This window comes from Plasmodium sp. gorilla clade G2 (genome assembly GCF_900097015.1).
Source record: "Plasmodium sp. gorilla clade G2 genome assembly, chromosome: 9".
Taxonomy (NCBI): domain Eukaryota; phylum Apicomplexa; class Aconoidasida; order Haemosporida; family Plasmodiidae; genus Plasmodium; species Plasmodium adleri (nom. inval.).
Window position 1 is genome coordinate 680001 of NC_041701.1, and position 22692 is coordinate 702692.

The window sequence follows — 22692 nt, forward strand, 5'->3', positions numbered from 1 at the left end:
CTCTTTCAACATTACAAGGTAATAATTCTGTTTGAATCTCATGGAAATGAACAAAATAATCCTTAACTAAGGATATAGGTAATTGAACATATGCTTTAATATTTAAAAAACCACTTTCTAAACTAGCATCAACTAATAAATGTATAGGTTCATTCAAAGGAGTATGTGGATAAAATTTTGATATCGAATTGTATTCTTTGAACCATCCATGTACAGCACAAGAAAGTTCAGATAACTCCGAGCCTGAACAAAACCATCCAACAACTTGATCTCTTGGACGTATTTTCTGCTTCAACTCATACATAGTTTCATGATGATCTTTAATTATTTGTAAAAATCCCTACAAACAAAAATAAAAATTGCAAAAATATAAATATATAAATATATATATATATATATATATATATATATTTATTTATTTATATTCATTTATACATTCAATGTATTCAAAATATATACAATATATATATATATATATATATATTTTTTTTTTTTTCTTACTCCTTCATTTAATGAATGTTTATCAACAAAACAATCCGAAATTTCAACCAAATTTGTATCAATCACTGAACCCATTAATGTTCCTATCACATGTGTTTGGTCTTCATCTCTTCTTAAATATGCATCTAAGATTGTAAAAATAACAGAAGGATGAATAATACATTTTATAGTCGTATGTGGTAAGATGTCAAAATGTTGAGGAGTTTTATCCTTCAATAAACTATTCATTGTTTTATAATTGTATCGATTAATACTCATTTTTTAAAAAATTTTTAAAATAAAAAAATAAAAAAAAAAAGGATATTTCGCAAGCTCCAATTAATTTTTACATATATAAATTTTATTCTTTTTGTAATATCTTTATTTCTATATTTTTCTTATATATTAATATGATAAATAATTTATTATATTATTCAAAAAAATAAATATAAATTCTCAATAAAAGCATCCGTTTTTTAAATTATATATATATATATTATATATATATAATTGTTCTATTTACGTCCCTAAATTTAATTTTAATATTATCCCCATACATAATATATATATATTTTATTTAGGAAACAATAAATCATATAATAAAATCGTAATAATTATATATATATATATAAATAAATAAAATATTTCTCTAATTTAAAAAAAAAATAAAATTAAGTATAAATAAATATATATATTATATATATTATTCACAATTGGAGTATATATATATATTTATAAAAATATTAGTAAAATAATATATTAAAAATGTATACGTTTTACTATTATATAAATTTTTTTATGTATTATAAAATTTTCTATCCCATAAAAATATAATTAAATATATAATATATTATATATTATATATTATATATGTATTCAATTTTAATGGTAAGCACAATAATATTATTAATATACATAAATATATATATATACATATATATATAGATAAATTATATATGAATTTTTAAATAATATATTAATATATATATTATATATATATATTATATATATATATTATTTTTTTTTTTTTATGCCTTTTTATTATATACCTTCAAAAGCGCATAACTCTGTGGCCATACATAATTTATATTACCTTTTATAAATTATAAACCCCCAAAAAAAAAAAAAAAAAAAAAAAAAAAAAAAAAAAAAAAGTCTATTTGCTTTCTTTAATATTTTAATATATATGTATTTTCCTTATTATTAAGAATATATAATTGCTTTTTTATTTTTTGTATTTAATAAACCATGATGAATTTTTTTTTTTTTTTTTTTTTTTTTTTTTAATATTTTCCTCGTTCGAGTAAACTACTGTAGAAATTATCATTCTTTATATGCTTCCATTTATATGTTTATATATAAATAAGCATATTAATTTAAAATACTTGTGAAATATTAATTTTTTTAATAAATTATAAGATATATGTTTATTACATATATTAAATATATATTATGTATATAATGAAAAAATAAAAGAATGATATATATAATTTAGGGTATTTTTTATAATGATCATCAAAGGTAGGAATTATTCTACTATCGTATTTTAAAAAAAAAAAAAAAAAAAAAAGTAATAATAATTATAAACAAAACAAATTAAAATAAAATAAAATAAACTTAAATAATATTTTATGCATAATGTATATGCTTTTTTTTTTTTTTTTCTGGTTAACTAATCCTCCAGTCACTTATATAATGTATTAAATAATTTGTCTACTAAAAAAATAAATAAATATATATATATATGTATATATATAAATATGTGTATGTGTTAAAAGGTAAAAAATATTTTATTATATTTTTGATAATTTTGGGTATATGATAAATAAAAAATGTGATCTTTTCCATTCGGTGAAACAAAACAATATATATATATATATATATATATATATATATATATATATTTCTTCAGTTGAAATATGTAAATTATAATTTTAATATATATATATATATATTTTTTTTTTTTTTTTTCTTTATAATGTTGTTGGGTTTAAAAATATGTCATATTTATATATACATATATATATATATATTTTTTTCCTTTTTATAATAACATCATGCAATAATAATAATGATGATGATCACAACAATAATATTATTAAATATTACAAGATAAATGATAATAAAAATAATAAAAAAAGAAAAAATACGTCTTATAATTATACTTCTTCTTTGAATAGTAGTGTGTCTATATATATGGACAAGGATTATGAATATTTAGTACATACTTCTGAAAAAAATAATAGATTAATATGTGTTAAAAAAGAATATAATGATTTGATATATTATACTCATGATAACGATTGTGATCCTCAAAATACATTTAGCTTTTCTTTTAATTCTACATTTAAATTCGATGAGCATTTTTATATGACATATAAAAAAAATAAAGAATCATTTATTGAAATGAATATTACACCTTCAATGGCTATAGGTTCATGCATTAATTGTTTGTTCCTTGATGAAATGAATCTTCTTAGTATTTATGGATATACATTTATATATAATAAGTCCAATGAATATGAATATAAAAATTATTATAAAAAAATTATTGATTTATATCATAATAATACAGAAGAATATTCCAACGATTCGGATGTCGATAAGAATATTCCTGTAATAGTTAATATGATAAAGACAGATATGGAGAAAATAAAAAATAAAAAAAAAAATCATAATAAAAAAAAAAAACAAAGTCCTTTTGATTCTTATAATTTTAATAAGGATTATAAAAATATAGACAAATATAATAAACGTATTTATCGTAATAGTTTAGGAATAGCTGCTACCACATTTGGAAATATACAAAATGTTTTAACAAAAGATAAATCAATAGAAAGAAATAAAATTATTTCAAATGTTGAATCTGAACCTTATAATAGTTATACAAACCATCATGATATTCATTTGTATTATAATAACTGTCAAGGAGATGATAATATTCAAGGTAATCATAAATGTGATGGAAATCTTTCTTATCAAGAGGATGGTAGCAACTCTGAAGAGGATTTACCTTTTCATTATTACGAAAATTCAATACTAAAAAAATTTTTGAAAGAAAATAGAATCCATTATGCATATGATGAAATAGGTAAGGACAAAACTGTTAACGCTAACATTAGTGGTAATTCAGACATATACAATAATAGTTCTATAAAAATGGTTGACAGGTTTTTTATGAATCTGAAAGTTATGGAAGATAATAAAGAAGATGAAAAAAAAGAACACAATCATAATAATCACAATCACAATCACAATCACAATAATCATAATAATAATAATATGTATGATCATAATAATGAGAGTGAAAAAAGAATATTCGATAAATTAAAAAATATAATATATAAAGAAAATGAATGTAAAATATTTAAAGATGATTTCAATAATAACCCCAAAATGTGGACAAATATTCTTTTTACAAACTCTTTTACAAACATAAATATATTATCTCATATTGATAAATATAATGGAACATATGCTGATTTAAAATATTTTTCTTTTCAGGATACTTATAAAAAAAAAAAGTTAAATGATTTTCTAAATATAACTCTAGATATAAACAATAAAGAATATTTAAGAAATAATAATGTATATATAATAATAGCTAATGAGGAAATAAAATATATTAACCATTTAATATTTTGTTCTGATATTATATCTATTGCTGATCCTGTTATTACTTATATTTATAATTATGATTTAAGAAAATCTTATGAGCAAATAAAAAATAAATATATATCTGACGTTCAAGATAATAAAGTATTTTTAATTAAGGTTTTTTATTATAATCAACAAATATTATTCTTTCTAATAGATTATATTGTAGGAATGGATGACCCTATGAAATTATCAATACCATTCTTTTATCTTGTTTCTCAAAATTATTTCACTATGTATACTCATTTTTTTATGAAGGATAATTTGATTGGATGGATACGTAAGAGTAAAATATTGTATGTCAAGACAATGAACAAAATATTTTCCTACATAAAAGAGTAATAATGAGAAAAAGAAAATATTATGTGTTCAAATTTATTTCTCAACAAAAAATAAAATGTTTCTTTATAAAATATATATATAATTAGATATATGTGTATGTGTGTGTTTATAGATGGATTATTTAATTTTTATTATATATGATGTTCACAAGATTTTATGTCGCATATTATAATTCTATTTTTTTTTTTCTTATTTTATTTTATTTTTTTTTTTTTTTGTGTAGGAGCACTCATTATACCAAAAAAAGCTATGATGTTATTTCAATAGAAAATAAAATAATATCCAATATATATTTACTTTATCTAACCAAAAATATTTTTAAATATATAATATTCGCAAGATATAATCCATTAAAAAATTATTCATTACACAAGGATATTAATTTTGATTCTGTTCTTTTAAATATGATAAGTACATTTACAAATGAAGAGTTATATGATTATACAACATATTTAAAAAAAATTACAAGAAAAGACATGAACAGAATTAAAGATAAAAAAAAAATAAAAAGAATGGATATATTTGAAATATTTATTATTCCATCTACTAATTATATAAAATTCGAATTTATTTTATCAAAACTTTTTAAAGCATTATTTGATTGTGGTGGGAAACATATATCCAAGTTGTTAAAAATTGCAATACTTAGATCACATTATGATATGTTATATAATTTTAATTGTTATAATTTTCAGCTCTATAGTTTTCTCACGAATCTTTTGGATCTTCATGAGTATTTTTATGAGTATGCTGACTTAAGCGACTTATTTAAGGAAAGTCAAATAATTTTAAAAGAACTGGTAAAAAAAGAAAAATATATATATTATATATATATATATATATATATATATATATATGAGCATATATTAAATAAATAACCTTTGATCCTAACAAACAGATAAAGTTAACCCTTGAAGAGATGAATAATCTTATTCCCTTCAATGAAGACAAGTATTTGATAAAATATCTCATCATAATATTATACTTTGGAAATGATGTAAAAAAAAAAAAAAAAATTAATAAATAAATATAAATATATACATATATATATATATATATATATATATATATATATATATATATTTATTTATTTATTTATTTATTTATGGTTACATTTAAAGTTACAATTTATGATACGTACACCTCCCCCCACCCCCATATTATTTTTCATTTTAGATGTTTTGCTTAGATAAAGAAAATTCAGTGTATATCCAATTAATTCACGAATTGAGAGAACTTAATATTTTCCATGCTATAATTTTAGCATACCTGTCTGGAGATAAAGTTGGCACTTTATGTAGTAGTATTGACATAAAGAATGAAGAGAATAATAAAATAATATATGTAAAGAAAAATAATGTTTATAAAGATAAAGATATAAGATCATATAAATATGATAATGTCCATTATCTTACTTATGATGATGATAATAATTATGTTAAATATAAATGTAGAGGTAATTGTAATAATAATGATTATGCTGTTTCATTTATAAAAAAATTTGATAATAAATATTTTGGAGATTTGCATGTTACTATTAGACCATCTAGCGAATATACACTTGGAATTATTCTAATATCATTTATGGCTTCTGTTGTTTTTATTGTTGGTGAATTACATAAATCTATGAAAAGAATATATGTATATAGAATATTTAAAAATATTTTTATAAAAAATTATAATCATAATATAACAAAATATTATACCTTTTGGAACAGCAAATTATATGCATTTGAACAATATGAACCTGAATGTGTTCTTTTATTTAATAAATATAATTTATATGAAAAATATAATTTACATAAAAATAAATCCATATTGAATTCTTTAAATGTATCCAATAATTTAAATGATTTAAAGGAATATAAAATGAACCTTTTAGATAGAAATAATCAGAAAGGTAATATAAATAATAATGAAGAATTAATAAAATATTTTGATATGAAAAAGGAAAGATGTTTATGTAATCGAAATATGATCAATAAATCAAAAGGTGATTTTGTTGTTAGTCAATATTTACAAATAAGATATAATTTTATGAATAAAATTAAAAAAAGAAATAATAAATTATATGAAAAAATGTTAAATTATAATTTTTTTAATGATCCTTTAGATATATCATATAAAACCAAAAAATTTCAATATGAAAAATTAATTGATATATGTAAAGATATGAAGTTTGATAAAAATAGTTTATGTCTTTTTCATAAATCTAGAATTATATTAACATATTTATATTTATTATCTCCTAATCCACAATTCATATTCTATGTAATCAGTCCTTTAGTTTTTATTAAGCCACAAAAATATTGTGATGAATATGATATACCTTTAGTACTTAATAATATGTTAAAAAATAGAAATTTTTATAAAAAAAACGCAAGAATATGTATTAATTATGCTTTTGCTCATTTTATATCATCTGGTGATAAAACAACTAATCTTGTTATTACTGCTAAGATAAGTGGAACTATGGTTAATATTAGTAAACATAATTTATTATTACTATTACCTCTTAGTAAAAGAGTTGATATATTAGATTATTCAAAAAATAATGAATATGATATAAAAGAAGAAATATTAAATGAATATTTTATTCTAGGTAATCCATATACACCTATTAATATTATTGCTTATAGTTTTCAAGAATATGATAATATAAAAAAAAATCCACATATAACTATATCAGGGGCATTTATAAAAAAATATGATGAAAAATATGTAACCTATAATGCCATAACAAAAATATATGATGAAAAGACACAATGTACAAATAATCATTCCTTTCAACATAAAGGGAAATTATTATGCTTCTGTGATATTCTATCTAAACATAAAAATAATAATTGCTTATATCCATTCTGTGAAAAAACAAAAAAATTTTGTTATTTAAATGAAGAATGCGTAAATGGAGAATGTCTTTGTATTAACGGATATTCAAGACATCCAATGAGTTCTATATGTGAGCAAAATAACGAATGTGTATTAGATCCTAAAAATACTTGCGAAAGTCCAGGCAAATGTGTACTAGACAAAAATAGATATATCTGTTTATGTCCTTATCCTTATGTTAGAATATTAAATAATTGTTTACATCCATTAAAGGGAATCAAAATAGGTTTATATATTTTTAATAATTTTAATAATCAATTCTCAAATGACGAAGATGATGCTTCAAAAAAGGAGAAATTTTATTCAAACGTTTTTGGATCCATGTCAGACTACATAAAGGAGGCAATAAATGACGTAATAAAATATATGCACATATATAAAAATATATATATATATGATATATATGATATATATGATATATATGATATATATCATATATATCATATATATTTTTTTATATTATCTACATATACATACCTAATTTTATAAAATGATAAATCATTTTATGTTTTTTTTTTTTTTTTTTTTTTTTTTTTTCATTTCTATCCTTGTCAGATCACTAAACACGACTTAAAATTAAGAGTACATGTCAAACCCATAAAAAAATTGAAAAACGCTATAAAGGCAACAGTAATAATTAACCAAAGAAATAATCCTAATGAACCCACACCTATAGAAGTATTTAACATATTTCTAAATCAATTAAGTGATTCAACATCAGCTTTAAATAATGGATTTTTTTCTTATTTTGCACGTTTCACATATATAGATTATGTAGAATCTTTTTCTAGAAATGAGCATGTAATACCTTTTTATCAGAATTATATAAAATATATACCCATATTTCTCTTAAAAATTTTTCAAGGCGATTCATTTAATGATATATCATTTATAGCTTGTATTAATTTTATAATACTCATTGGAGTCACTTTTCTTTTACTTTCTTATTTTATTTATTTATTTGTTAAGTTGAAGTTTTTCCAAGAACAAAGAGTCAAAGCTTTTTAAAAAAAAAAAAATTAAGAAAAGGGATGATTGAAAAGGAATAAAGACAACAAGTATATATGTTAGGAAGTTCTTCACATTTAAAAAGAAATATTACACACACATATATATATATATTATATATATATATATTTAATATTGTTGTATGGATATATTATTTATATTACATATTTACAAAACAGAATCTATTAATTTGTACGTAGACATTTTTAGTTTATTAGAATGTGCTTTTAAAAATTTAAGATACGATATATATATATTATAAGTAATTTTTCCAAATTAATATATATATTTATATATAATTAAAAATTATAAGATCAAAACATAAAGATAATATTTAATTTTAAATATAAGAAAATATATACATATATATATATTTTTGAGTAGTTTTCTCTATTCTTCCGATAAGATCTTAAGTATAATATATTAAATGTTTATTATTCCAAAGAAAATAGAAGCATATATAAAATGTTCATATATACAATGATTTTATCATATTAGTATAAAAATATTGATATGAAGCTCTTTATATTTAAAAAGAAATATTACATATATATATTAATATATAGTAATATAAAATAAATTTAATAATCATACACACCAAGGAGAAATATATATATATATTTTAATTAGTTATTTAAATAATTTGAGTAAATAAATAAATGAACTTTGTATATATATATATATATATATATATGAACTATTGAAAATCTTTAAGATATATGAAAGAAATATATAAAAAGCATTTCTTATAAATACTTATTTATACTAATATGCATGTAATCGAAATACAGCTATACTATTAAATTGAGAATAAATTTTATTTAAATTTAGCCCCATAAATAACCAAACCTTAATAAAATATTAAATAAAAAAAAATATATAACATAATATTTCCTTTATATAAATAGTATATATATATAATATATATATATATATATATATATATATGAAGATAAAACAAATAAGTAGTTTTTCTAAATGAAGCTATTAATAGTATTTTGATATACACATATAAGTAAATACTTTTGTTTTGTTTTGTTTTTTTTTAAATAAATTATAATATATATTATGACTTTTTAATTTGACACATGACTTATATTTATGTGTATGCTCATTCTTTAAATTTGAAAATCCATAATATAAAATTATTATATTAATATATATATATATATATATATATATATATATTTTTTTTCTCATGTATCATAAATATATTTTAATTCTTTACACAGGGGCTTCATTGTTCAGCTCTATTTTTTTTTTTTTTTTTTTTTTTTTTTATTTAACTTTTAATTCTTTTCATTAGTATTTTTATTTATATTAAATTATTTTATTATTTTTTTTTTTTTTTTGTACTAACTTTATTTGTAACCGATTTTTACTGTTTATATGTATATATATATATTGCATCTTAATTATCGCCATCCCATTTTATTTTAATTCTCCTTTATATATATATATATATATATATTTTTGTTGCATATTGTATTTCTCAGAGGTACACTTTTGATGTTTATAAATTTACATATTAACTTTTTTTTTTTTTTTTTTTTTTTATTTCTTTTTCTTTTTGTTTTTATACAAGGATGTAGTTCTATTTTTCTTATTACATTTTATTTCTTTTTTTTTTTTTTTTTTTTCTTTTCTCCTTTTTTTTTCCAAACATTCTTATTTTTGAGTGTTTGAAAAAATAGAGGAGGGAAAAAAAAAAAAAATAAAAATAAGAAAGAAAAAGAAAAAAGAAAAAATGATCATCGAAATCCTTAGAAAGCATGGGAAGAAATTCTCACCCTGAACCCATAAAGTAGCTGATTGTTTGCTCATAAGTACCTGAATTATTGCGATAATGAAAGAAAAGAAAGGAAAAAAAACAATAGCATATGGTTTGATTCTTTCTTTTTTTTCGTAGTTAATAATCATGAACATGAGGTTGTATATAGGATTAGAGCGGAAGTAAATAAAAGCGCTTATTTTATTTTTACAATAAAGCTCATTGTCTTTTTGTAATTGTAAAAAAAAAAAAAAAAAATGAAAAACAAAAAACAAAAATAAAAAGAGGAAAAAAAAAAAAGAAAAGAAAAAGGATAGAGACAAGGAGAATTCTCCTTTTTTTTTGTCTATGTTTTTTTTTTTTTTTTTTTTTTTTTTCCTCTTTTTATTTTTGTTTTTTGTTTTTCATTTTTTTTTTTTTTTTTTCAAGAAATCAAAAAGATCCTTATACTTCAATCAGATAACCAAATGTTGCGCTATTAATATCTCTCAAGTCGACCAGGAGATAATGTTATCTTAATTTTTTTTTTTTTTTTTTTTTTTTTTTTTCCTTTTAATTATTTTATAATTTTTTTCTTTTTGATGTTTTATTATTTTTTTTTTTATTATTATGGTTGTGAGATATATGTATTAATACTTTTCTCATTTGTTTTTTTTCTTTTGCACACCAAACATTCATTTTTGAATGCCTAAATACAAGAAGGAAAGGAGGAGATGAGAGAAGGATAGTATTTATATGCTCATAATTATAATATGAAAGGAAGAGGGTAAAATATTAAAAAGGGGAAATTATTAAAATATTAAGGGGGAAAAAAGAAAAAAAAAAAAATGAAAAATTAGATATACACACACGGAGAAATAATATATATATATATATATATATATATATATATATATATATATATATATATATATCATTTCGAAGTAAGAAAGAAAATTTAATTTAATTTTCTTTATAAATATGGTCGGAATCTATCGGCATTTATTTCAAGAATTTATATATATATATATTTATATATTTATATAACTTGTTGAAAAAAATGTTTTCTTTCATGGAGCTGTTAACTCAGCGTGAATACAATAACAGGTTGTTTCATTACACACATGAATACGATGGAAAAAAAAAAAAGGCGAAGATACATTTCAAATATATTTATATATTCAGAAATGATATCGAAATTCGATCTGCCTAAATAAAAGAAATTCAGAAAATATCTTTTTTCTTTTATAATAGTTAGCACATTTTAAATGAACTATGGCATGTCAGGGTTCAAAATATATATATATATATATATATGTGAGTGTTTTTTCTTAGCGATTTCTTATATGATGATCTTAGAAATATATATATATAATTAAAATTATTACTCATTTATGAGGAATATAACATTGTATTAATTATTTTGTATATTCCAAAAAAGTGAAGTACTAATTTATTATATTACATTTTGACGTCTATAAATCTTATGAAGTATATTACTTCCTAAGTGTACAAGTAAGGAGAAAAAAAAAAAAAAAAAAAAAAAAAAAAAAGGAACATAAATATATATATATATATAGGACATGAATAAATAAATATGTGTATATATTTTTTTAAATCTTTTTTTTTTTTTCATTTAAACATTTTCGTTATATGCCTTTTATATATCACTATTATTGCTTGATATATAAAAGGATTAACTTCACTACAGGTTTTTTTTTACATTTTAACTAGCCGTGAATAGTGGAAAAAAGTAATCAACAGAATGTGGATGTTAATTTATAAGAATATGAAGATAAATAATATGATAATATAAATCAATATATATATATATATATATATATATATATATATATATGTATATTATTTTTTTCTTTTTTATATTTGCTTTAATTTGTATGTAAAAATTACTAATGTTAACCTTTATATATACATATATATTTGTATATATATATTTTTTTTTTTATATACGTCAATCTTGTATATATATTTGATCAAAAAACTTTTATATAATTCAACTAATTTCTTAAATATTAAACAAAAAATAAATAAAAAAGCATATTCTGTCAAATATATTTTTTTTATATATATAATATGAATTATTTTCATTTTATTTTACTTAATTTTTTTAAAATTATGTACTAGGTAGATATGTTCAAATTTTCCATATAATAAAATAATGATGAAAAAAAAAAAATATATATATATATATATTAAAAGGAGTATAAAATATTTTATGCGCATAATATCTCTTATTTATTATATATATTATATTATATAGTGTACTAATAAATTCAATTATATATTCATACATATGTTGATGTCAATATGTAACTTCATATTATAAGGTTAAACATAATTTATTCCATAAATAGTAGAAAAAAAAAAAAAAAAAAAATGCTAAAATAAAATTATATTTGACACTATAAATTTTACTTTATTTTATTTGTTTTGATAACTGTGATATTACGTTGGGTGTATATTATTATTTTAAGTACGTAAAATTCTTGAAATATTTTCATGAATATTTTTTTGTGAATTTATATATATATATATATAATATATTTATTTTTTTTCTATTTATGGTATCCATAAAAATACTTAACAGAAATATCATTTTTGTAACATATATCTCTAAAGGATTCATTTTAAATGATGACATTGTTTGCATCGTCATATAAATAAGATACATGTGTATTTATATTATATATTTTTAATATATATATGTATATATTTTTATTTTTATTTTTTATTTTATTTTATTTTATTTTTTTTGATTAAATAAAAAATGAACGAGGATGCTATAAAAAATTTGAATAAATGTTCTAGTGAAAAGAAAAAAGAGGAAGACCTCAATTCTTGTAATTTACTAGAATATTACAAAAGAAAATATTCATCCATAGATATTGAGAAAGCTAACTTAATATTGAAAGAACAATTTATGATACCTCAATTTAGAGATAAACAATTAGAATGTTTAAATTCTATAAAAAGGTTTGAACATGTATTAAATATTATGCCAACAGGTGGTGGTAAATCATTAATTTATCAAATAATGCCTTTAATTATAGATGGTATAAGTATTGTAATAAGTCCTTTAATATCTTTAATACAAGATCAAATAATATCTTTAAGAAATAAAAAAATTGTAGCAGAAACTATTAATAGTTCTTTAAATAAAAAAGAAAATGAAAGAATATTAGATATTTTAAAAAGCCAAAACTTGGGAAATTTAAAGGTTTTATATATTACACCAGAGACAGCAACAAGTGATTATTTTATAGATATATTATATAATCTTTATATAAATAAAAAAATCTCTCTTATTTCCATTGACGAAGTACATTGTATAAGTACATGGGGTTCTGATTTTAGAAAATCATATAGAAATTTAAATAAGCTTCTTGACATTAGCCCTTATGTAAGAACATATTGTTGTACTGCCACAGCAACGAAATTTGTAGAAAAGGATATAATAAGAAACTTAAATTTTAATCAAATAAATAAAGATTGTGATAATAATATAATTAGTAATAATATAAATGATAATAACAAATATGATGATCATAATAATAATTGTAAAATACTTAACATTGTTAGAACCTCATTCAACAGACCCAATTTAAAATATATTATTGTTTATAACGATTTAATTAAAGATGACAAAAAAACAAGTGTGTGCGATATTATAAATGAAAAACGAAATAAAGGAAAAATTGGTATTATATATTGTTTTAAAAGAAATACATGTGATGAAATTTCTAAATATTTAAGAGAAAAAGGTATACAAGCTTTAAGTTATCATGCTGGATTAACAAATAGTACAAGAAAAAGAATACAACAGAAATGGATATCTGGCAAGACAAATATTTTAGTAGCTACCATTGCATTCGGTATGGGTATTGATAGAAAAGATGTATCATTTATTATACATTATAACTTACCAAAGAGTATAGAAAATTATTATCAAGAATCTGGTAGATGTGGAAGAAGTGGACATATATCCTTTTGTTATTTGTTTTATTCAAAAGAAGATGTAGAGAAATTGTCATATATAATTAAAACAAGTTTTGCTCATTTAGATATGCATGATAAAAATATAGAAAAAAAATATGAAAAAGAAATTTATAATCTAGAATGTGTTCACAACTTATGTATGAATGAAAAATGTATACGTTCTCAAATTTTGTCTTATTTTGGAGAAAAATATCCAAATAAAGATATACAAAAAAATAATAATTCTGATCATACTAAAGATAATTTGACAGATGATGAACATTTCTGTTGTTCATTTTGTTATGACACTAAAGGTTCAAGACTTAAAATTCAAAACGTAATCAACTTATATGAGAATAAAAAAGTAAATAATATATCACAATTTTATAGTAAGGGTATCACACATGGATATAATTATAAATATACCAATAATGGAAAACATAAGTTATATGATGACGACACATATCATAGCCCCTCGGGCGAAGAATTACAGGAAATGAGCAACACTAATAATTATAATAAATATGATGATAAAAAATTAGAAGAAGGAATATATAAATTAAATAATAAAAAAATTAAAGGATATGTACCTTTTCAGAGTGCATCTTCTATTATTCCTAAACAAATTCGAGATAAAGGAATTGTGGAAGTAATGAAAGAATTAGAAAGAAGAGAAGATGAATTAAATGAAAAAACAAAAAATGATGAGGAACAACATAAAGTAAATAAAATGAATTTATTCAAACCTAATTCTATGAATGTAAAGAGGAAGCATGTATTTTCTTCATTTAAAATTCCAAGGAAAATTTGAACTATTTCATGTTATAATAGACAGAATAAAAATATATATATATATATATATATTTATATATAGTTTGTATGATTATTATTTATATGAATACTATATATGGTTTAATACGATAAAATTCAAATTATTATATGCAAATAGTGTAATATAATATATATATTTTTTATATCATATTCTATTGTAACAATATATACTTTTTTGAATATTATGAAAATTTATAGCCCCCCACACTTATCATATGTGATAATATAATATGTGTGTATATTATTTATTACTTTTTTTTTGTACATAAAATTATTCCATATATTATAATAAATGGATTATTCATGTGTATATATAATTATATGTATATAATTTTTTGTTTTCATAAGAAATAAAATATTAAATATGCGTTAACCTTTTTTTTTTTTTTTTTTTGTACATCCCTTAAAATTACTTTACACAAAATAAAATGACATATATATATATATATATATATATATATTTATATGTTGGTACTTGTTTTGTTAATACATGTAAATATACGAATATATTGATGTATAGAATAATATATATGGGAATAGAAATATTTCTACCTTTATTTTTTTTCATAGTTACAAATAAAATATACATATATATTTTTTTTATATATTTATTCTATATATTTGTATTTATTTTTATTTTGTTTATTTCATTATTATTATTATTATTATTATTATTTTTTTTTTTTTTTTTTTACATATTTTAAAATATTTTCAATTTTGGTGAGTTGTTCATATTTTGTATTATTTTTTTTCTTTTTTTTTTTTTTTTTTATTTTATTTTATTTTTTTGGTTTATTCTATAAATTATTTATATAAATATATATTTTTCTCGCTTCTTTTTTATTTTTAAATATATAATGACATAAAAAATAACTTTTAAAAATATTTTTGTATTTTTTTTTTTTTTTTTTTTTTAGATATATAAATAAATATAAAATAATATATTATAATAAACAAATTCTATATTTTATATGCACATTAATTAATTATATATATTTTATTTTTTTTTATAACCACTAACTAATAAAAATATTTGTTCTGAAAAAAGAACTAATATATAATTATAATATATAAATATAAATATATATATATATATATATATATTATAAGAACAAATATAAATTCATATGAACTATAAACGCAACGTTAATAATATATACTCTACTTATATATTATAATTAATTTTAGGGCTTCCTTTCAAAAAAAAAATAAAAAAAAATTAAATATATATATATATATATATTATATATGTATATAATATATATAATTTGTTCAGGTCATAATTAAGAAGAAAAAAAAAAAAAAAAATTAATTCAATTATTATATAAATATAAAATAATTATCAATATAGAATTCCTATTTAATAAAAAAAAAAAAAAAAAAAAAATATATATATATATATATATTTTCTATCTATATAATTGACATGCAACCATTTTCGTGAACAGGTTCTTTTTTTTTGTTGTTTTTTTTTATATATAATAATAAGATATATTAATATATATATATATAATATTTATAAAAAACTGTAATAATTATTTTAATAAATTAAAAAAAAAAAAAAAAAAAGGGTATTTATTTAAATAAATAATTATTATATAATAAAGTACAAAATTAAATAATATATGTACCTTAATATATAAAAAGAAAAATGCTTTAAATTTTTTTTCTCTTCTGAACATATACAATATGTTATATATATATATAATAGAAGAGGAAAAAAAGATTATCATGAGAGCATAATATATATAAATAACACATTTGTAAATTATTGTGTATCCTATTAAGTAATTAAAAAATAGGAATGCATAAAAAAATATAATATACAAAAAAATGTAAAATTCTTACATTTTTTTAATTATATTATATTATTTATAGTTTCAATTTATTTTTTTATGCTCTCTCTATATTTTTTTTTTTTTTTTTTTTTTTTGTTTGTTTCATCATAATGTTGTTTTTGTTTTATAATTAGTTACCTTAATTTTATTATGAAAAATATATTTTTTCTATTTGTTGTTTTAATATATATATAAACATATTTGTATATTTTATATTTTGTATAACACCCAAAATTTTATTTAATTTTTAATATGTTTACCTTTTTTAAGTTTCATTTTTTTTTTTTTTTTTTTTTTTAATATTTTTATTTTGTTATATTGCACTATTTATTCAATAAATAAATAAATAAATATAAATATATATATATATATATATACATATATTAGTCAATTTATATATTTTATAATTTGTTGTGGATATGGAGAATTATGTAGAAGGAGAAAAGGAAGCTCTGAGCACCTATAAACTCAGTAAATTAAAAGTTGGTGAGAATAAAATTATGCAAGATATTTCAGAAGGAAATAAAAAAAAAGATATTATTTCTAACGAGAAAGATGGTAATGAAAATACAAAAAAAAAAAACAAAAACACTACTTCTCTTTTTAAGAGGTTTAAACTTTTTGGTAAAACAAAAAATGCACCAAAAGAAGAAGTGTCCGATTTGAAAAAAAATGATGAAAATAATTCTATAGAAGTTGTTAACTTGTTAGATATATCAAAAGATGAAGAAGATAAAAGTATCAACATGAATAGTAATGATGATAATGATGAAAATAACAATAATAATGATAAAAATAATAATGATGATAAAAATAATAATGATGATCATAATAATAATAGTGATCATAATAACAATAGTGATCATAATAATAGCGATAATAGTAATGATAATAATAATGTAGATCAAAAACTTCTCAGAGAGTTTTTAAAAATTAATAATAACACACAAGTTAATAACGATGATCATAATATGAACAATAGTAAAATGAATAAAAGTAAGACTTCCATAAGTGTAGGAAATGGTAGTAAAATAAATGATAAATCTGTTACATCTATCAATACAGATGAAGGAACGACAAAAGTTCAGGCAGAGAGTAATATTATAAGTTCCAAACGTACTACACGAGATAGTGCACTTATAAATTCAGATATGTTAGGTAAAAATTTTGAAAAGGATATAAATACAAAAAAAGAATCTGTTAAAATTGATTCAGATAATATGTCTATAGACAATGAAAAATCTATAATTCCAAGAATTAATGAAAAAAGAAACTCATTATTTAAAAATATGGTAAAGATGCCCTTGAAATATGCTTATAAGTATAGTTTAACACCCAGGAATAGTACTGCAAATAGTGAAGATAAAAATCATATAAATGATGACAATAAAAATGGTGATAATAAAAATGATGACAATAAAAATGGTGATAATAAAAATGATGATAATAAAAATGATGATAATATAAATAATGATAATACAGAAAATAATAATACAATTAATGATAATATAAATAATGATAATACAATTAATGATAATATAAATAATGACGATGGGGAGAAAGGATCAAATAAGAAACACTCCATAAGCCTTAATAATCATGAAAGAAAAAAAAGCCTTCTGGTCCAACCATTAAATAATAATAATGAAAAAAAAATACAAAATAATGATAGTAAATTAATACTTAATAATGATATACATAGTAATAACCAAGATATTATTCAAAATAAAGAAAATGTTAAAAGAAAAATTTCAAATGTAGATAATAATATAAATAATATTAATAGCACGCTTACTCCTAAGGTAGGTTCTAATTATAGCGGTAAAAATTCTGATACCTCAAAAAAATATGACAATGAAGAAAAATCATCTAATACATTATCAGAGAATAATTCCAAGGTACCAAAAAAAGGCTTCAATCATTTATTCAAGAGTAAAATGAAAATAGAGAAAAAGAACCCTCCTGTTCTTATAAAAACGAATAATACAGATATTAAAAATAAAAATATTGTTATGAAAAAAAATAATTTAGTTGAACGAGCTAATTTAATAAAAAAAAAACAAACTGATATAATACAAGATGATATTATCCATGATAATCATTTTAAAAAAATATCTAATAATGAAACAACACAATTGTTAAATGTGTTTGTTCCTTTTGATTTGGATCCTCCAACTTTGTATGCTGACACTCCTGAAACAGTCAGGTAAAATATATAAAAAATGGAATAAATTTATCCATTGTTTTTTTTTATATATATGTAATTTATTTATTTAATTTTTTTTTTTTTTTTTTTTTTTTTCCTTTAGCCCCTTAACTCCAATAGAAGAAATAATTGACGTTATATACTCCATATTTAATAGGAGCACAGAAGACACAATTACACGTCTAAGAGAATCAAAGAATAACACTGCAGAGGTAAGAACATTTTGAAAAGGAATTAGAACAAACAGATAATATATGTTATTATATATATATATATATATATATTTTAGAATGATGAGTGTCATTTTCCGTGCAAATAAATAATTGTGACTATATGTAGAAATGTTATCTCCATAATTTATTTCATTTTTTTTTAATTTTCTTGTTTTTTTAGTGCCTTAATACTTTAAAAATAACATTAGATGCTTTAGAAGGGAACGAAAAGTCTGTGATCTCACAACTGAACAAGAACATGTAAGCATATTTAACACAACAAGGGATACAAACATATACACATATATATATATATTAATAAATATTTTTATTTAATTTTTTTTTTTTTTTTTACCTTCTTAGGGCTATCGAGAAAGAATGTTTAGGAGAAGTTGATGAAGTTATTAAATCAATAAATGACGACTAAACAATTTGAAGGTCATAGTAGTAAATGGACAGTCAAATATGTTTAAAATATGAATTAATAAGTATATATAAATATATATATATATATATATATATATTTATTTATTTATTTATGTTAAATTTTTTTTTTTTAAGATTGCATTTTGAATTATGTCATTTTTATGATATAGAATTTAATTATAATTTTTTCATTATAAATAATATGAAAAAAATTAAATAACACAAAAATTAAAAATATATAATATGAATAAAAAAAAAAAATGAATAAGACGTAGAACACATAAACATATACACAATCTAATTAAAAAAATAAATATACATATATTTATATATAAACATATGTTTATATGTGATCTGTGTAAATATAGATAAAATAATATTTTCTTTATTACTTTTTTTTTAACAAAAGTTTAAAAATTAAAGTAAAAAAAAAAAAAAAAAAATATAAATATATATATATACATATTTATATTTATATTATCCATTTTGTACAAAAAAAAGATTTGGATTTAAATTTTTGAATGTTAATAATTTTTAATGTACTCCTTTTGTTGTTGGTAATCATGTAAAGGAAGATCCAAACATCCAGGTGCTATATTATCAACATCAGCTATAGCCTTTTGTAATATTTCTGAACATGGTAATGTAGATGTATAATTTCTTATATATGTATCAAGTTTATTTCTAAAGATTCTATGACCAGGCATTCCTTTTAATATTCCTAGTACAGGTTTTAATAATTCAAATGAACTAGAAAGATTATAAAATAAGGAATTTTTTTCTAAATACTTTTTATATGCTTCTAATATTGTTCTTCTACTATAAGCTGTAGATGGAATTTCTTGATTATAAACTAATTTATCTGTTTGTGATAATACAGTAATATTTTCCATACATGCTCTTCCTATCATAACACCATTTAAAGGGTTGATATTATAGTTATGAATTTGTATATAATTTGATGTATCATTAGTATTATTATTATTATTATTATTTTGTGGTATATAACCATTTAATAAAGCTATTGCTTCTTCTATTGTTTGAATACCTCCATTTAAAGTAAATTTCAAATGAGGATATAATTTACATAAATCATATACTTTATAATATTCTAGAGGTGGTATTTTTCGATTTTGTTTTGGATCTAATCCTTTTAACCATGCTTTTCTTGCATGTACAATAAAATGATTACATCCAACTGAAGAAACTGTTTCAATAAATGTTTTTAAAAATTCAAAAGAATCATAATTATCTACTCCTGTCCTAATTTTCACACTTACAGGTATTTGTACCTTTTTCTTAATTTCATATACAATATTTCTGACTTGTTCAGGATTTTTCATTAATGAAGCACCAAAAGCACCTTTATTAGCAACTTTAGTACTTGGACATCCAACATTAATATTTATTTCATCATAACCAGCTTGTTCTACTAAAATAGCAGCTTCTGACATGGAATTCAAATCACAACCACCTAATTGACAAACAATAGGATGTTCATTAATATCAAAACCTAGATGTTCTTCTAAATTATTTAAATTATATAATAATGTATTATCTACAATCATTTCAGTCCACAATTGTGCTCTCTTAGTAATGATACGAACCATAGCTCGAAAATGTCTATTTGTTACATTTATCATAGGTGCTACTTGAATAAAAGGTGTTGTATTTTTTTCATTTATTTGTCTATAATCATAATTTATTCCGTTTGATATGATGTCTTCTAATTTATATTTTTTTTCACAAGGAGATATAACATTTTCTATATTTTTTTCTGATAATATTGACATATTGCTACATTTTAATATCTTTTTATATCTATTATTATATATATTTTTTTTTTTTTTTTGTAAAAACCTTCGATTGGTACTTGTATTAAATAAATAAATGTAATAATATAAATTTTTATAATTTTTTTTTTTAATATAGCACCTTTTTTTTCTATTCTTTTTATTATAATAATTATTATTCTTATTATTACAATAAGTATATTGCTTATTAGGCTGTGATATATATATATTTCTTCCTTTAATAATACTAGACGGTAGTATAATATTATTATTATGTATATATTTATTTTCTTTTTCCTTTTTGTTTCTTTTTTTATTATATTGATGATTTAGCTTATGTACTATATTGTTATATACTCTTCCATGAGTATATCTTTTATTGTAATTTAATTTGGAATTACCATGATTTAATTTTAATATTAATAACAAAATGTATATAATCACATATAGAGAAGAAAGCTTTTTTTGCATTTAACTTTTTTTCTTTTTCTTTCTTCACATATATATAAATAAATATAAATATATATATATATATATATATATATATAATATATATTAAAAAATTTTTAAGGGAATAAAAAAAAAAAAAAATTCATATTATATATATATATATATATATATATGTAAAGTTTGCAATATTAAATATGCCTATTTACATATATTAATATTATTTATATTTATAATATTAAGAAAGAAGAAAAAAAAAAAGTAAACATTTATTAGATAGAGAGGTATTAATAGCAAAACCGTAGCGGAAATATAAATTGAAAAGCATATAAAAACAAGTTAATGTTTAAAAAAAAAAAAAAAAATATATATAATATATATATATTATATATATAATAATACCAATAATTGCTATTACATTTTTTTGTAGAATAAAAAATATAATAGGAACATAATTATATTTACTATTATATATTATATATTATACATATATATATATATATATACCTTAAATTGGAAGCGCATATAAAATATTTAATATATAAATTGTATAATATTATAAATATATATATATATATATATTATACTTCATTTTGATTCATTATATATTATTATTTATAGATTTTTATGCTAATTTAATTAAGGTATGTTTTTTTCTTTCTTTTTATTTTATATGTAATGATAATAATATTTTATTCTTAACCTACAATTATGCATATTATATATTATAATATATATATATATAATAAAATATAAAAAAATAGATATTTTTTATATTATGAAGAACCCTTTTATAAAAAAGATATATATTTTA

The 22692-nt window shown here is 18.8% G+C and overlaps 5 protein-coding genes and 1 non-coding gene across 6 annotated transcripts in view; 4 read left to right on the top strand and 2 right to left on the bottom strand.

Moving 5' to 3' along the window:
* PADL01_0917300 (eukaryotic translation initiation factor 3 subunit 5, putative) overlaps nucleotides 1–759 on the bottom strand; it is a gene marked incomplete at both ends in the record, with an annotated part of 1124 nt that extends 365 nt beyond the window's left edge. Inside the window, 2 exons of the mRNA XM_028681851.1 lie at nucleotides 1–340; nucleotides 502–759. The exon at nucleotides 1–340 is cut by the window's left edge and continues 365 nt beyond it. Coding sequence (XP_028538187.1) covers nucleotides 1–340; nucleotides 502–759 — 598 coding nt within the window. The remainder of the gene's footprint in view (nucleotides 341–501) is intronic.
* Nucleotides 760–2478: 1719 nt separating this feature from the next.
* PADL01_0917400 (conserved Plasmodium protein, unknown function) lies at nucleotides 2479–8379 on the top strand (the record flags this gene model as incomplete). The annotated part of the gene is made up of 5 exons (XM_028681852.1): nucleotides 2479–4475; nucleotides 4703–5279; nucleotides 5378–5476; nucleotides 5656–7725; nucleotides 7927–8379. 5 exons carry the CDS (start codon nucleotides 2479–2481, stop codon nucleotides 8377–8379), a joined length of 5196 nt encoding a protein of 1731 aa, XP_028538188.1.
* Nucleotides 8380–9361: 982 nt separating this feature from the next.
* On the top strand, nucleotides 9362–11559 carry PADL01_0917500. The gene has a single exon (XR_003699353.1). It is a non-coding gene; the product is annotated as a telomerase RNA (non-coding RNA).
* A 1358-nt stretch (nucleotides 11560–12917) lies between these two features.
* Nucleotides 12918–14936, top strand: PADL01_0917600 (ATP-dependent DNA helicase Q1; the record flags this gene model as incomplete). Its single annotated transcript, XM_028681853.1, has 1 exon — nucleotides 12918–14936. The coding sequence occupies one exon, from the start codon at nucleotides 12918–12920 to the stop codon at nucleotides 14934–14936; it is 2019 nt and encodes a 672-aa protein (XP_028538189.1).
* A 2277-nt stretch (nucleotides 14937–17213) lies between these two features.
* PADL01_0917700 (conserved Plasmodium protein, unknown function) lies at nucleotides 17214–19639 on the top strand (the record flags this gene model as incomplete). Its single annotated transcript, XM_028681854.1, has 4 exons — nucleotides 17214–19000; nucleotides 19104–19212; nucleotides 19394–19473; nucleotides 19576–19639. The coding sequence occupies 4 exons, from the start codon at nucleotides 17214–17216 to the stop codon at nucleotides 19637–19639; spliced, it is 2040 nt and encodes a 679-aa protein (XP_028538190.1).
* A 523-nt stretch (nucleotides 19640–20162) lies between these two features.
* On the bottom strand, nucleotides 20163–21902 carry PADL01_0917800 (dihydrouridine synthase, putative; the record flags this gene model as incomplete). Its single annotated transcript, XM_028681855.1, has 1 exon — nucleotides 20163–21902. One exon carries the CDS (start codon nucleotides 21900–21902, stop codon nucleotides 20163–20165), a length of 1740 nt encoding a protein of 579 aa, XP_028538191.1.
* Nucleotides 21903–22692: the final 790 nt, after the last annotated feature.